Raw genomic sequence first — 14,610 nt, 5'->3', positions numbered from 1 at the left:
CATTCTCTGAAAGAGGAAATAAATAATCAACAGCAGTTTTATTATGAGTACATACTGTACACTGGGGTTTTAAATCCTCTCAGACTGACACAGATGCGGTGGTTTGGCCCACTCTTTAGTTCCTACATCAGTCCCTGCTTCTCTTTTTTGTGTTTAGACCCTGCAAAGCCATCTATATGCTCTATTATGGAAAGCTTCTAAATATTTCATTCTTATTAATGAGGTAATCACTCACACACAAGCCTGAAGCTTAAAGGACACGTTGGTCTGGCAGTACATTTACTGATGTAATCCATCAGTATGTTCACCTCAGCCTCGCTGTTGCTCGATGTTAGTTCACAGAGACACCACAAGTACTTAAAAAACTATTTTTAATTGAAAAACCCATCCACATAATTAAAAAGACACAAATGTACCTGATGCATTACTTAAAATACACTGTCAAAAATATAGCAGTTTGAATATTTAACATCCCCACAGCTTTAATCTTTATTAACCACATTAAATCAATACTATCAAATGGCAGTTTTTGTTCATCAGTCTATAAATGGGTTGTTTGTGCAAAGATTAAACAGTGTGGTATGATTGAAAGGATGTTGTACTGGTTCTTTCCCCACGTACACAATTAGCCATTGACACTCTAGGCTTGAAAAACCTCTGAACCTAAAGAGCCATAAACCAGCAACACACTGAACCAACAAATCAACTATTCTTTGGATGGTCATAAAGATGGCAGCATTTAGCTGTCTGGGAGTAATAATGCAATGGATTTTTAAGAATGTGTGACTCAGAAGAGACAAGAGGTAGATGTGAAAGTGAAGAATGTAACAATACTTGTAAATAACTTCTAAAGGGATACCTTTGCAGTTTAACTGTTAGCATGCTGTCAGCACCACATGTAGACCTCATTTAGTTACTGTGATTACAGACTGCAGTGATGTAGTGGAAATAAAGGAGAAGAGGAACTGAACTTTAATTGACTATCCACATGAAAACAAGCTATTCTGATAAAAACACAAATAACTCTGGTGAGGAAAAAAAATGATTCAAATGCTCAGATATCCATGAACACTGTATGGTCTGTATAACATGATCTGCTGAAATAATGCCTGCTGTTTGTTATATTCTAATCACTGCTTACAGTTACCAACAGAGTTAGTGGTCTAATGGAGTTCATGACGATCTTCAAGAGCTCTTAACTCCTCTCTGAATGTACTGACTAAACTGACTTGGTCACATATGCACATACATAATTGTAAAAAATCTCCTTATCTGCTGGAGGCTCTCCAAAACAACAAAAAACTGTATAGATGTAATGTGATCATCACCGAACTATTCAAACGTAACAGAACGGTCTCATACAAAACATTTAGACTGATTCACATAAAAAGTACAAACATTCTAAATATTTCGTGGCACAGTGGTTCATAGATAAACCTGTATTTTCCTTTTGTGTCATTGGAAGAGTTATCAGTAACCCTCAAGCCTAAAAATATCGATTACACACACTGATGAGTGTGTGACGCAAAACCATTTCCTTGAACTTGTCACTGAGCACAGAATGATTGTGGCTTGCTAGTTTGAACAGTCCATGGCTTTTCCAGAATCGCTTTATCAACGGGTCAATACAAACGTTTGAAAAACACAGGCACTGACATAACACTGTCAACCAATCTAAGTTACTGGGGATCAATTCTGCTTCAGTTTCTGTGTGTCCTTTAAAGGATTTTCAACTTGTGAGTCCTTGCTGTGGGTGACTGTCGGCTTGAGAGGCAGCTTACCGACAGGCAGAGTTGCAGTCACTGAAATGTTCAGAGAAATGTTCAGCTGTGTGTGTGTGTGTGTGTGTGTGTGTGTGTGTGTGTGTGTGTGTGTGTGTGTGTGTGTGTGTGTGTGTGTGTGTATGGATTGTAGAAGCGAATGCTACCATGTGTGTGTGTGTCATATGTACTGTATGTGTGTTTGAGGTATGCATGGATGCACATGCGTGTCTCAGCAGTTGAGGATGGGCCTGTTTCTGTCTGGTCTGAATGGGAAGACGGAGCTGTCAGAGTCGCTCTTCCCTCTGTGGGGACCGAGTGTAGCCACGGCCTGGATGACAAGACACAAAAGACACTGTTAAAAGATGCCTACACAGATGCTCACACGGACATGTGCATATTAAAAGACAAAGTTAACAGCATACACACCTTTCTGATAGCTGTCCAGTCTTCCAGGATGTCCAGATCAGGCAGCATGTAGACAATATATGGACGTACACAGAGTTAAGGACAGTGTCTACCACAGAGAGTGGGAATGAATTGAAATCTGATACATCAAGATACCAGCATTAGGGATTTTCAGAAGTATCAACATGTGCAATAACTGTCGCTTTAGCAAAAGAAGGATATCGGACACCACAGAAGGTCGTCTCCTCTTCTTGTCTGGACTTAGAGCATCTCGCCTCTTCTTCCTCCCCGACAACTCATCATTCCACAGCTCTGATTGAAAGAAAAAGCCAAAAGATTCAAATGCTTTATGTATGCATTCAACTTAATATGATGGATGTGCATAATGTCCTCTTATTGCTTTAATTAGGACACGCTGCATTTAGCTTTACTTGCATTACATGTTAAACACAAGGTAATGACTTTGTTACCTGATGTAATATCTATGCTGTGCCTGTCCTCCTCCAGTCTTCTAATTTTCTCCTCCAGTTCACTCTGCACCGTATCAAACAGCAACAGCTTCTCACTCTACACACACACACACACACACACACACACAATATCATGTAAAACACACAAATCAAACATAGACTACTGTCAAATACATACACCAAACTACACATATTTAAAAACTTCAATGACTCAAGAGAAACTGCATCAGGTTAGTAATTTCTTTCTCTATGATCAGGTGATTTAAGACTGTGTGTGTGATTATGTCTCCAACCTCCCAGTGTTGGCATGCAGCCTGGATCTCACAGTCATACTTGTTCTTCACAGACTCCAAGCACAACTCTCTGTAGATACCTGACAGAAACATACAACGTGAGTAAATAAGGACCAGAGTGTCTAAGACTTTATCCGTTTATCCATGTGTTGGAGTTACCTGCCACTTTGGTGCGGACCTGCATGTTCTCCAGCAGTACCGCCAGAGGCTCGAGATATTCTGCTGCCCGACCGGCCTCCACCTCTGCTAGTTTGCTGTTTACTTGACTGAGACGCTCACGATATAACCTGCGCACAGTCACGGGGGTAAATATTTAATATCCATTATTGTTCTTTACAACTTTTTATATTTTTCAAAATTCAAGAAAAATTTGACAAAAAACAGTGTCAGTCTTACTGGTCTTTGAGATCTGTGAACTGTTTCTCCAGGTTGGACATTTCGTCGAGACACTCCATCCTCCTCCGCTCACAGTCCTCCTCATCCATTTCTGGAACCATACAAAGTGTCAAACACATACACTTCAATATTTTACGTATTATGAAACTGCACTGTGATGGAAGAATGAAGCGGCTATCATCTCGATAGATGATATCAAGATGTGCATTATAATCAGTGCAAATCTCACAAAGTAGGAATGACTAGTCAAACCTTGCTTTAATATATGCCATCTATTGATATTTTGTTTTTTAAGTTCCATTTTCTTCATTACAGCTATTTATATAATTTGCACAGGAATGTTGAGTTTATTTTCTTACCAGAGCTATCTCCATCCTCAGAGACAGAAGAGGTGTCGGAGTCCTCCTCCTCTGAGCTGGATGCCTCATGCTCCTGCTCCTCCACCTCCATCTCCTCGGCTGTATTCTCCTTCTTCTCCCGGTCACGGTGCACCGGCATGACAACAGGGCGATTTCAAACTGGCGGTGACAGATAGAACTGTATTTCAGGTAGTCTCTTTTGTTGGTTTTACATACAACAGACACAATTTTATATTTTCAACACGTTACTCTTTTCCATTTGGTTAGTTTTAGCCCAAAAGATAAGTTAAGATTTCAAAGCATTCCCACATGTTATATAAACTGAGGAACATGAGTAGTTCTGTTTGTACATCAGAGAGAGAGAAGAGAGAAGTGACTGTATATAACACCTGAATGATTAATCATTGTTGAACATGAAGGGCAAAATGCTTTTAAGTCCAACTACTGTTCCATTCATACATTCTTGACATTTGGGCACATCCACAAAAATGACTTGATAGTTTAAAGCAGGTACAAAAGCCACTGTACATTTTACATTTCACCTGTTATAATTGTATAGTTACTGAAAACTCATTTTAGAGTTGTAGGTTCACTGCTTTCTCAATAAACAATCAGCACCTGGTACATCATTCAAGTATTTCTTTATCGTTTAGACTGGCTGAGTAATTGGCATAAGCTATTTCTGCCTGTTTAATATCTGTAGATTTCCAAATGCAGAATGTAAACTTTATTCTATGTGAATAATGCTTTATACATAATATCCTACATTTGCTATTCTTTTCGACGTGTGACAAATACTGAGTTACGTAAATGACCATCCCCCATAAACAAGACTGGCGAACTTCTTTATATTATTCAAGATTAAATATTAAGAACCATTTTAACCGAGTAAGAAGTATGTAGCCGTTTGACTTTTTAGTCACTGAACGATGCAAAGCAAACAATAAACGACAACATATACAGTTAGCATTTCGATAGCATGCTAACAAGCAACATTATCACGACTAATTCCAAAAATACTCGAACAAAGGAGCGTAAACCAAAGCACAACTCACACAACAGCGAAGGACTGGATGTCTGCGTAAATGTTTAAAGAAAAGTAAAGCTAAGAAAAAAGAAGGGTAAACGTACTGTTTTTCCTCGGCTACAGGTTCACTCGTGTGTACCAGCTAAGCTAAAAACAAATCACTGTAGAGCGCTCTTATTTGCAACGGGAACTGTAGTTTTCTGTGTTACTAATACTCGTGTAATCGAAGGTATAGGAATGATAAACACACTACGTTACCCATGATTCAGTGCTACGGCTGGAGGCGGAGAGCTCGAGCAGAATTGTCAAAAGGTGTTTAAAACAAAAAAAACTAACGAAAACCCAGTTTATGCCAGACATATGTTGCATTTTATGGCATTCACATATAACATGATTCAAACACGATAAGTTGAGGCATGTTTGCGTTGAATTTATCTGGTATCTATTATTTTGTTTTCCCTCCTCCCTCCTCCGCCATGATGTTTTCTGAGTGGACAGCTAACCAGCTAGCTTAGCCCTGAAGGCAGCGGACTGAAGGGAGGTGCGATGGATGGATGTGTTGCCCCGCTACGTTGTACATATTTGTCTTAGTTAAAACAGTATGCGCCCTCTCCGACATATCCCCCCCTCAGATATGCTCCGCGCCGTTGCGGAGGGCTGTTAGTTCGTTAATAAATGATCGAGGAGCAACGGTTTTTCCTTATAGTTTGAAGATTAACGCTAGCCGAGGCTGTTGAAGCGGCTATACGGCTAGCTCCTCCTTGCTGTCTGCCATCGCATTCTTGTCTCTCCTGCCTCAGGAATGTTCTCCAAAAAACCTCATGGAGACGTTAAGAAATCAACACAGAAAGTGTTGGACCCGAAGAAGGACGTGCTGACGAGGCTCAAGCATCTCAGAATAGTCATAGGTAAGTTAAAAATCCCTTTTAAGCAGCTAACAGGTTAGCGTCTGCGTGCCAGTGTCACAGAAAAGTAATCTTGAAAATCACGAAATTCAAAGTTTACTTGAATGTTAACAGTCACCAAGGCCATATGTCACAAACCTGAAGATGATTTCAAGATTTTTAACATCGACTCATTATTTCGGCATCATATCTGTTGTCCAGTATGAGACATTTGTATCATTTAATATAAGTTTTAAGTCATCCAAGGTTCTGTTTTCCCCCTCATAATGACAGCAGGATTCATAGCCTCTTCTAGACAGGCTTAAAGTGAATGGGACTAGCTGTTTCTGCTATCACCAGAATCTGTCGGGTTATAGGAGAGTTACTGGAGTGATTTATATTACGTCTAAGTGGCACTTACGTTAAATGGTCAGATTTTGCACGGAGTTTGACATAGGTATGGTCTCTGCATTGAGGAGAATCGAGGTGATGTGTGTCAAACTGACTGTATAAAAAGTAGTTACACATTAATGTTACATGCTGCTAGTCCGGATGTTGTGATTTCTACAGGGGCGTGCCTGAGTGCTGGACAAAGGCCTGATGTGTGAGAAATGCTGAGGATTTTAATGTTGAGATGTGTTACAACACAGCACCAGTCGAGTTTACTGAATGTGTGGGAGAGAAGGGAGGATGGCAGGGTGTTAATAAGTGATGGTAGTGTTAGTGCCTGAGTGTGTGTGTGTGTGTGTGTCTTTCACTAACACACACACACGCACGCACGCACGCACACACACACACACGCACACACACACACACACACACACACACACACACACACACACACACACACACACACACACACACACACACACACTTGCTCTCACGCATACCTACAAATACACACTCACAGGGTGCAGCGGGAAATAGCCTCTACTATTTCCTCTCTCTGTCCAGTACAGTAGCTGCTCTTCCTGTTTGTATTGTAAGAGCTACTGGGCTCTGTTTGTGTACATGAGACAGAGGGAGAGAGGGGTGTGCCTCCGCTCTATGGGGAACACAGAACCATGATAACAATCGAAGACGTGCACACGCAAAACACTGTTGCAGAGAAAATGAGAGAGAATATTGACATCGCCTGAGAGGGAATACTTGGAAGACTGAACAATGATTAACTCACAGTTTCATCAATCATGGCTCTGTTAGTTGATGTGTTTAATAGTAAAAGTGTCACCTCAGAGAAAAGACAGGCTTTATAATATACTCAAGAGCAAGAAGTACTGGTCTGTGTAGTTGATGTTGTTTCTCGTGGCCTCTGCTTTTGTGAAAACAGATTGTAATTTCATAAATTTTGTTTATTTCTGGATGTTTACCGCTGTCATTGCAGGAAATGTACAGTAATCGGATACCAAGGCTGTTGAGCAATTTTTAAAATTTAAAGAAAGAGCTAATACCTGATCCGACAGTTGCGTTGGCTTTGTAATCTCTTTGATGCAATCGGGTTATTAAGCAACAGCTCTCAGGTCCTGTTCAGCCCTGTTGTTCATTCCAGATTGAAAAAATATCAGTAGTTGTGTTTTGGAAAATTACTTAACCTGTACTATGTTTGTATAAAGTTAAAATGATCAAGCCATGGTATAAATAAAGACAGTATTGTGTTAACTGTTTACCACACTACATAAATGAGACAGAATGCCATTTACATATAACATTAAAAGGTCAGGATTTCCTTCCATTATTCAAGTCAGACTCTTTAAAGAGGTCAGAAGTTGTGATAAATATTGTGTTAAAATGTCAGTCACAAGAGGAAATGATAGAAAACCACTCAGTTAGGCCACTGAGACCTTACAAGGACAACTATTAGGGCACAGATGGTTTCAGTGTGTCTCTGTGGCAGAGTTCAGCTTTCTGTCTTCATATAAACAACCCCAAAGACTGTCACTAGAGACTCTTCTGAATGCGAGTGTACCTGTGTAATGCTTGGGATTGTCAGTGAGAACCCTAATGTCTTTCAGTTTTGACCCTGAAAGACTGCAGTGGTGGTTTTATTCTCAGTAGTAGTGTTTTATCTCAGTCAGAGTGTCTCCACTCTAATGACAGCCAGCAGTGCTGAGGTCAAAAACACACGAAGGTAAACTTTCCATTCTTTAGAACAGTGTGTATGTTAAACTGTGGCTTGACATGACACGGGTGTTTTTAGAGAACTCAGATGCAGCAGTGAGGTTACATTACTCAAATATACTTCCTGTAATGAAAAGTCAGAACTATGTGGTCTTTACAACAGGCCTTTTTTCCCCTGTTATTGTACAAACATTTAGCCTTCAAAGTCTAAAGCATTTAGACTGTTAATCAACAGAGAAGGTCCTGCAACTGATTTATAACACTTTATTTAGATGTCCTATACATGTGAATCTTTCCCCCATCACTCTTATATTTTTGTTTACTGTAAATGGTATTTTTTTGTGTTTTCTGTTTTTATTTTACTGCTAGGAATAGAGGTAGACATTTTTAGTGGTCAAGTTAAAGGAGCACATGGGATGTTTTTTTTTATCCACAGTGATGGTTATGTTTTATGAACATATGATGCACAGGATGAAACTGGAGGCAAACACTGAAGCAGAACACTGTTTTCAGCTCTGAGACAATGTAAATTTGTGGGGAAATCAAAGACAAGTTTGTAAAATGTGCACAGCAACTTTTTGCACTACTGGCATCTAGCACTTTAACAGTGACATTTATTCCACAAGCCACTTTATGTTACTGTCATTATAGTATAGTAATACTGTATTTATTCATTTTTTATTCTTTATTCTTGTATATAGTATACATATTATTGTTATTATAATTAGTATTATTACTGTACATGCATTTAGTGCTACTTTGAAAGATGTTGCTGCTGTAAAAATGGAAATTTCCCTTGGCATGAGGAGCACTAAATTAGTATCTTATCTCATCTTATTTTAAACAGTTAGATTTAGATTTTTGTTCTTTTGCTGAATATGTATGTTGGTAATTTTTCTGTTTTATTTCCCTCTAATTTCCCAGAAAATGCAGAGCCTGCAGAGCTGAAACAGTTCTTTGACCTGAATTATTCCCATATCTACTATGTGTTCTTTGAGAACTTTGTCACCATTGAGGTCAGCCTCAAGCAAAAAGGTAAGTTTTACTAATAGTCAGATCAAAAACAATTCCTTAACAGGGAATTCTATTGTAGGTATAAATACATCTACTATGTTGTTGCATTGCCTTCAAGCTCATGTCTGTTTTTCAGGTCATAAGTCGCAGAGGGAGGAGCTGGACTCAATCCTCTTCATTTTTGAGGTATTGACATCTTACAAATCTCTGTTCAATGCTTGAGTACAATAATAGGTTTTTCAAAATTATTGTGAAGTTTAATTTCATTGGCATTTGCTTCTCACCACTCCTGGTGTGTAGTAGGAAGTTAAATGCATAATGTTGTTTTTTTTCATAACATTCAGTCAGTATATTATTGAAGACAACGGGCTTTGGTAAATTGTATTGGGGATTTTTTGGTATCAAAATACACAGGAGATGTTAGGAAAGAGGGCAGGGGATTGACATGCAATAGAGGTTTGGGCTGCTTGGGAGCTGAACTGGGGACTCACTACTTAAAGGCATTTGTTCTCACGTGGTATGCACCCTAACTACTCGGCTGTCAGGTCACCCTGAGATAAAAGTTTCACTCTCTAACTGGATTCAGGGTAGCTACAGAATAGAGCCCTGACATTTATTTAAATCACTGAGGTGTTTGTGATTCCAAGAGCTCTAACTTTGTGTCGGTGGTCCCGGTTAGTACCATAACACCAGCTGGCATTTACCTCAGACTAAGACCGCTGGCATTTAGCAGCACCCAGAGCTGAGTGGTGGTGCTTGAGTAGCAGGGATAAGATAGCTCTAGATGTGTGTGTCTGTTACTGACCTCCATTCGCCCCTCAACACAGTTAATATTCTGACCAGGCCTGTGCAAAGCGCAGGTCCAGTGAGAAGTTAGAATAAAGAATGTGCTTAAGGCATGTTTCCCCTAATAATTATATGTTAATCTGGGGTTGGGCAATACTCAGAGTTTCTAGAGTTCCTGAATACTTGTTTCCTTAAAATAGTTATGTAGCATGGTGACTATATAATAAACACTTTGCACTTTTTCTAAAACAAGGGAGCAACCAACCAACTAGTGAAATTTGATAATGAATTATGACTACAGTGGGAGAGTTTATCTTGATAATCAGCCCTCGTTGAAACGAAAGATATGTAATGCTCACTCATAGCAAGCAACATTAATTAGCTTAATTGGAAAAATGTTTTGAATGATAATTTTCTCAATCTGAATCTTTTTTCCCTCAAGAAAATCCTCCAGCTCCTGCCAGAGAGAATCCAGAGCCGATGGCAGTTCCACAGCATTGGTAAAAGCACATTCAACTTCCTTCTTGGAATGATTGTTTTTATAGTCAGATTGAATGAATTTTGGAAAATGTGGCCACTAACTTGATTATTTCATGTGATGTCAGAGACCAATCAGCACCAGAACGTTTTTCTTTCTTTATCTAAGCAGGTAAAACCAGCTGTGTACTATATATTGATCTGACATGTTTTTCTCTCTCAGGGCTGATCCTCAAGAAGCTGTTGCACACTGGGAACTCTCTAAAGGTACTGCTGTTTGTCCTTGATACTGGCCCAGTCCCAGTCTCCATCCTATGGGCTCAGCACTCAACCCTCACAGATTTAACTGACATCACAGCTGTAGTGCTTGAGTTCGTGAGGGCTCAAAATGGAATAAAAAGGAGGAATGAGACACACCATCATGACAGCTCATGTTGCTTGGAAACAATGCGTCACTAATAAAGCAGTATTTGGACTAGTATTTCATTTGCAGTTGGATTAGCTCTCTGTTTGTGATGTTATGGTGTTTATATGTTGTACCAAAAGTCAGGAAAGCTATGAACATCTGTAAATCCTGTGCAGACGTTTGCCTGAAAATATAAACTACTTTACAAATATATATTAAGTAATCACTATATGATGATTTCTTCCCTGCATCATACATGCTTAGTTTGTGTACATTTTACTGGGGGCATGAGAGCCATTTGTTTATACGTCACCAATTTCAGTATCAATTATGGGCAAGTCCCTCTGGAAAATCTACAGATATGCAGACTCATAGAAAGACTCGTAGCTCTAGTGCCCTTGGTGTTTTGACAGTGGGACAGGCATAAACCCTCATACTTAACAGGAATGCATCCCAAAATCCTTGAATCTGTGAGAATGGAGTTTGGAATTGGACCACTACATTACCTGTCAGTCATTTCCCCATGACCCAGATTCTGCATGTCCTCTAAAATATGTATATCGTCCTAAATCCCAAGTCCTACGTTTGATTAACACTAAAAGCTGCTAGTAACACCAACTAATGTAGATTCTCTTCTTTATGTCTCTGCTTTTTCTCTCGTCTTTGGTCTTTGTCTTGTAGATCCGTCGTGAAGGCGTGCGCTTGTTCTTGTTATGGATGCAGGCATTACAGAGTAATGCAGAGCGTGAGCAGCTCTGCATGTTTGCCTGTTTGATTCCTGGTTTCCCAGCTCCACTCTGCCATGGGACTCCACGCACCCTCGATACTCTGATCAACCCACCGCTGACTTTGGCTGAGAGTTAGTAGAACACACACACACACACACACACACACACACACACACACACACACACACACACACACACACACACACACACACACACACACACACACACACACACACAGTGGGGTTCATCTAATGGGTTAGCATTCAACTGCCATTGAGAAAATAAGCTGGTTACTCTTTTGGTGCACCTTTGATGTCTTGGATAAAAACCTGTACATTTTCTCCCCAGGGTTTATGAGGGGAGAAATGTTTGAGTGTAATATAAAATCCATCCACTTTTTCTCCCTACAGCTCAGGTGACCCCAGAAGAGATCACTCCCCTGGTTCCTCCCCAGTCAGGTGACAAAAACCAAGAAGACCTCAATGCCTACTTTCTAGAAGCTCTACTGAAATACATGGTAAACCAGGTATTATCATCATTCTTTACTAACACAATTAACACAACATAATCACACTGTTGGAAATGTTGCAGTGCCTTACTAAAGCCACTAATGCTGATCACATGGGTGAAAGCAGGTGTTCGATCCTTCAGTCACTGGTTTTGTCATTTACAGATTTGATTGTAGATTAAGTATTGATCCTTACTGGAATCATTTACACACTAAAATACCAACTGCATCCCCTGTTGGCCCACACTGACTTTGCGCTTGTGTTTTCTCTGCTTGCTGCCATCACACACATGCATGCAGCTGTGCAGACACTGATAACATTCTCCGCTGAAACAATGGTGCTCTTCTGTGCTCGACCCTAGTCTGTGTGCGTAATGCTGTCTTTATAACACAAGCTTGTTTGTGCGTGGGTGTTTGTGTGTATCAACCAGGCAAAGTCTCTCGAGTGGCGGTGTAAAGAGAACCATGAACGTGGCTTCAGCTTCCTCTTTGGTCACTTCAGGAAGTTTTACCTTCCTCACATCTTTCCCAACTTCGCTATGGAAACCAGCCTCTACAACCCCATGTTGGGTCAGTACTATTAAGTCATTCAGAGCTACTTGATACAATTAATCTAGAATGCGATGGAACGCATTGCATGAACAGTGATATTCTATTATTGTAATCTTCTACCACATATAACACAGTGTTGGTCTTTCCTTTAGATGTGCCTCCAATGCGTCCTAAGCCGTACTACAGTGTGGTGCGCAGAGAGCAGGATGGCGGTGAAACACTGTACTGCACCAAGGAGAGTTTCCTACAAGCCCGAGTCATCTTCATCCGCTGGCTGGTTTCCTTCTGGCTGGAACCTCGACCCAACACACAGACACACATCCCAGGAACAGAGGGAGAGAATGTTCCCAAGAACATACAGGTAAGTAAGTCACACATATAGACTGGTATGGCTTGACTTTCATTTTGTTACTGTACAGTTAGCTTAATGAACTCATACCAGTGATCCAGATCTTTTTTTAGTCATTCAAGCATCAGGTTTAGTTTGTGAAATATTACAAAACTGCAAAGAAGTGTCCAAGGCACCTCCCATTCATTGTTCTATCTCCCTATGTCATCATCCTCACCTCCAGCGAGCAGCCGCAGGACTGGCTGCTCGATCTGCAGGTAGCTCAGACGACAGCGGTGGAGGTGGGCTTCGGTCTGACAGCCACCTGGAAGGCAGCATGGGCTCATCTGGACCAGGAGGAGGTAGCATGGGGCTCTCTGGAGGTCCAGGGACTGTGGGTGAACCTGAGCAAAGCCACTCCAACACATCTACACTGACGGAGAGAGAGCCCAGTTCCTCCTCACTCTGCTCCATGGACGAAGAACAGCTGACAGACATGGAGGTGGTGAGGAGAGTGCTGACCAGCTCCAGAACCAACGTCAACTTCATCACGGAGATCTTTAGACAGGTTAAACAGAAATAATTACTTATCAGGGAGTGGGGACTTTATGTAACTGACATTTTCAATGGGCCACACCTTCGACACTTTGAATGCACTGTCTATATTTGGAGTGAATATAGGTGACTCTTTTCCTCTTTTTTACTGCATCCATTTATAGGTCACTTTGTACTAATACTGTTTTACATTGGAAGATGCAAATAATAGAGAATATTATTCTCAAAAAATAACCTGTGAATATCTATTATTCTGTTTTAACCGATATAGGCTTTTCTACTTCCCATGTGCGAGGCAGCAGCAATGCGAAAAGTGGTCCGTGTTTACCAGGAGTGGATCTCCATGGAGGACAAGCCAGTGTTTATGAAGGAACCTGAGGAGGGCCCTTATCCTGTAGCCACAGGTGGCAGTCTGGATTCAGGCTCTCAACTCGGAGACAAAGAAGATGAGGTGAGAAATGTCTTAAAACCAGCAACGTAATGTACATAGAAGGCCATGTGAACAGATGTTTATGTACTTACATATGATTTCCAAATGCCATCTTTTTTCCAACTTCATATCTTCAGATTTTGTGTTCTACATTTTAAGTCTGGAGAAAGCGGTTTATAGGAACTTTGTAGCTGTATGCAGGATGATAAAACTCAGCTACACTTTTATTTCCTCTCATTTTCAGGCAATGAACAAAGTGATCGACAATGAGTTACTGGAGTACAGTGTTCATGCTGGAGTTCAGACTACACTACAGGTATAGTTTTAAGACTGACTTTTAGTGTTTCTCTTTATCTCACTCATTCATGCACATTCACACATACAACCGTCTCACTGTTGCAGCATTGTGGCTGCTGTTCTTCCTTTAGCCTATGAAATTGTCTTTTAAGACAGTCACTCTTTTTTCATTCTGTGCCATTGTCGCGTCTCCAGGTATTTATAACCCACTCCTCCAATGTCTTCTTACTGGAACCAGCCAATGATATCAAGATCCTTTTAGAGGAGCATGTTGACATGTGCAAACGAGTCCTGAACATCTACCGCAGCCTTGTCATGCATGAAACCATGGACCAGAAAACATGGTAAGAAGGAAACATAACACTATAAAAACATGTACAACATACATTTCATTAGCGTGATGTCATTGTTGAAACAAAGCACAAGGGTTCCATCACATCTACTTGCCTCTGATTGATGCTTCAGCTGTAATCTTTGTGCCTATATTTGTTTGTAGGGAACAAATCCTCCTGGTTCTGCTGAGAGTGACAGAATCAGTGATGAAAAGGCCTCCATCCATCATGCCTCCAGGCAAGAAGAACAACACACTGTCAGGCAGATTGGCTGGACCCATCTTTCAGGTGCATCGCTATATATCACTATGTTTTCATAAGGGCTGAGCCTACAAACAGGAGACAGTTGTTTGTCTAGTTATTAAAAATTAATGAATGAACAGGTACACTGTTGCAGTCATTTTTTTTTTCTGTAGAAGCTCAGAATCATTAGACAACATGCCTTCTGATGCTCTAGGTAATGACTATATCCAGTAAAGATG

General features: G+C 40.4%; 2 protein-coding genes across 12 annotated transcripts in view; one reads left to right on the top strand and one right to left on the bottom strand.

The window, feature by feature from the left end:
* Positions 1-354: 354 nt before the first annotated feature.
* Positions 355-4,930, bottom strand: brms1la (BRMS1 like transcriptional repressor a). 2 transcript variants are annotated; one of them, XM_023282919.3, is made up of 9 exons: positions 4,818-4,930; positions 3,687-3,845; positions 3,328-3,418; positions 3,091-3,218; positions 2,932-3,011; positions 2,639-2,735; positions 2,391-2,480; positions 2,190-2,254; positions 355-2,091 (listed from the first exon to the last, which is right to left on the bottom strand). In XM_023282919.3, exons 2-9 carry the CDS (start codon positions 3,823-3,825, stop codon positions 1,993-1,995), a joined length of 789 nt encoding a protein of 262 aa, XP_023138687.1. In that variant the 5' UTR covers positions 3,826-3,845; positions 4,818-4,930; the 3' UTR covers positions 355-1,992. The 2 variants fall into 2 exon arrangements, with proteins under 2 accessions (XP_023138687.1, XP_023138686.1); XM_023282918.3 differs by having other exon boundaries at positions 4,742-4,871.
* Positions 4,931-5,220: 290 nt separating this feature from the next.
* ralgapa1 (Ral GTPase activating protein catalytic subunit alpha 1) overlaps positions 5,221-14,610 on the top strand; it is a 78,472-nt gene continuing 69,082 nt past the window's right edge. For 5 of the 10 annotated variants that reach the window (XM_055005947.1, XM_055005946.1, XM_055005944.1 and 2 more), the window contains exons 1-14: positions 5,221-5,621; positions 8,640-8,750; positions 8,866-8,915; positions 9,958-10,015; positions 10,216-10,259; positions 11,080-11,257; positions 11,537-11,652; positions 12,066-12,204; positions 12,339-12,547; positions 12,759-13,082; positions 13,341-13,520; positions 13,744-13,815; positions 13,992-14,140; positions 14,293-14,416. In XM_055005947.1, coding sequence (XP_054861922.1) covers positions 5,516-5,621; positions 8,640-8,750; positions 8,866-8,915; positions 9,958-10,015; positions 10,216-10,259; positions 11,080-11,257; positions 11,537-11,652; positions 12,066-12,204; positions 12,339-12,547; positions 12,759-13,082; positions 13,341-13,520; positions 13,744-13,815; positions 13,992-14,140; positions 14,293-14,416 — 1,860 coding nt within the window. In that variant the 5' untranslated portion in view covers positions 5,221-5,515. The remainder of the gene's footprint in view (positions 5,622-8,639; positions 8,751-8,865; positions 8,916-9,957; positions 10,016-10,215; positions 10,260-11,079; positions 11,258-11,536; positions 11,653-12,065; positions 12,205-12,338; positions 12,548-12,758; positions 13,083-13,340; positions 13,521-13,743; positions 13,816-13,991; positions 14,141-14,292; positions 14,417-14,610) is intronic. The other 5 variants (XM_055005953.1, XM_055005952.1, XM_055005951.1 and 2 more) reach the window with 2 other exon arrangements.

Source organism: Amphiprion ocellaris, chromosome 20 (genome assembly GCF_022539595.1).
Source record: "Amphiprion ocellaris isolate individual 3 ecotype Okinawa chromosome 20, ASM2253959v1, whole genome shotgun sequence".
Taxonomy (NCBI): Eukaryota; Metazoa; Chordata; class Actinopteri; family Pomacentridae; genus Amphiprion; species Amphiprion ocellaris.
The sequence above is the reverse complement of the archived record's forward strand: the minus strand, read 5'-3'. Positions and strand labels throughout refer to the sequence as shown.

Coding starts and splice junctions, on each gene's coding strand:
- brms1la (XM_023282919.3), bottom strand. CDS start 3,825: ATGCCGGTGCACCGTGACCGGGAGAAGAAGGAGAATACAGCCGAGGAG. Junction 3,419..3,686: donor TGAGGATGGAGATAGCTCTG/GTAAGAAAATAA, acceptor GTATGGTTCCAG/AAATGGATGAGGAGGACTGT. Junction 3,219..3,327: donor TTCACAGATCTCAAAGACCA/GTAAGACTGACA, acceptor GACTGTGCGCAG/GTTATATCGTGAGCGTCTCA.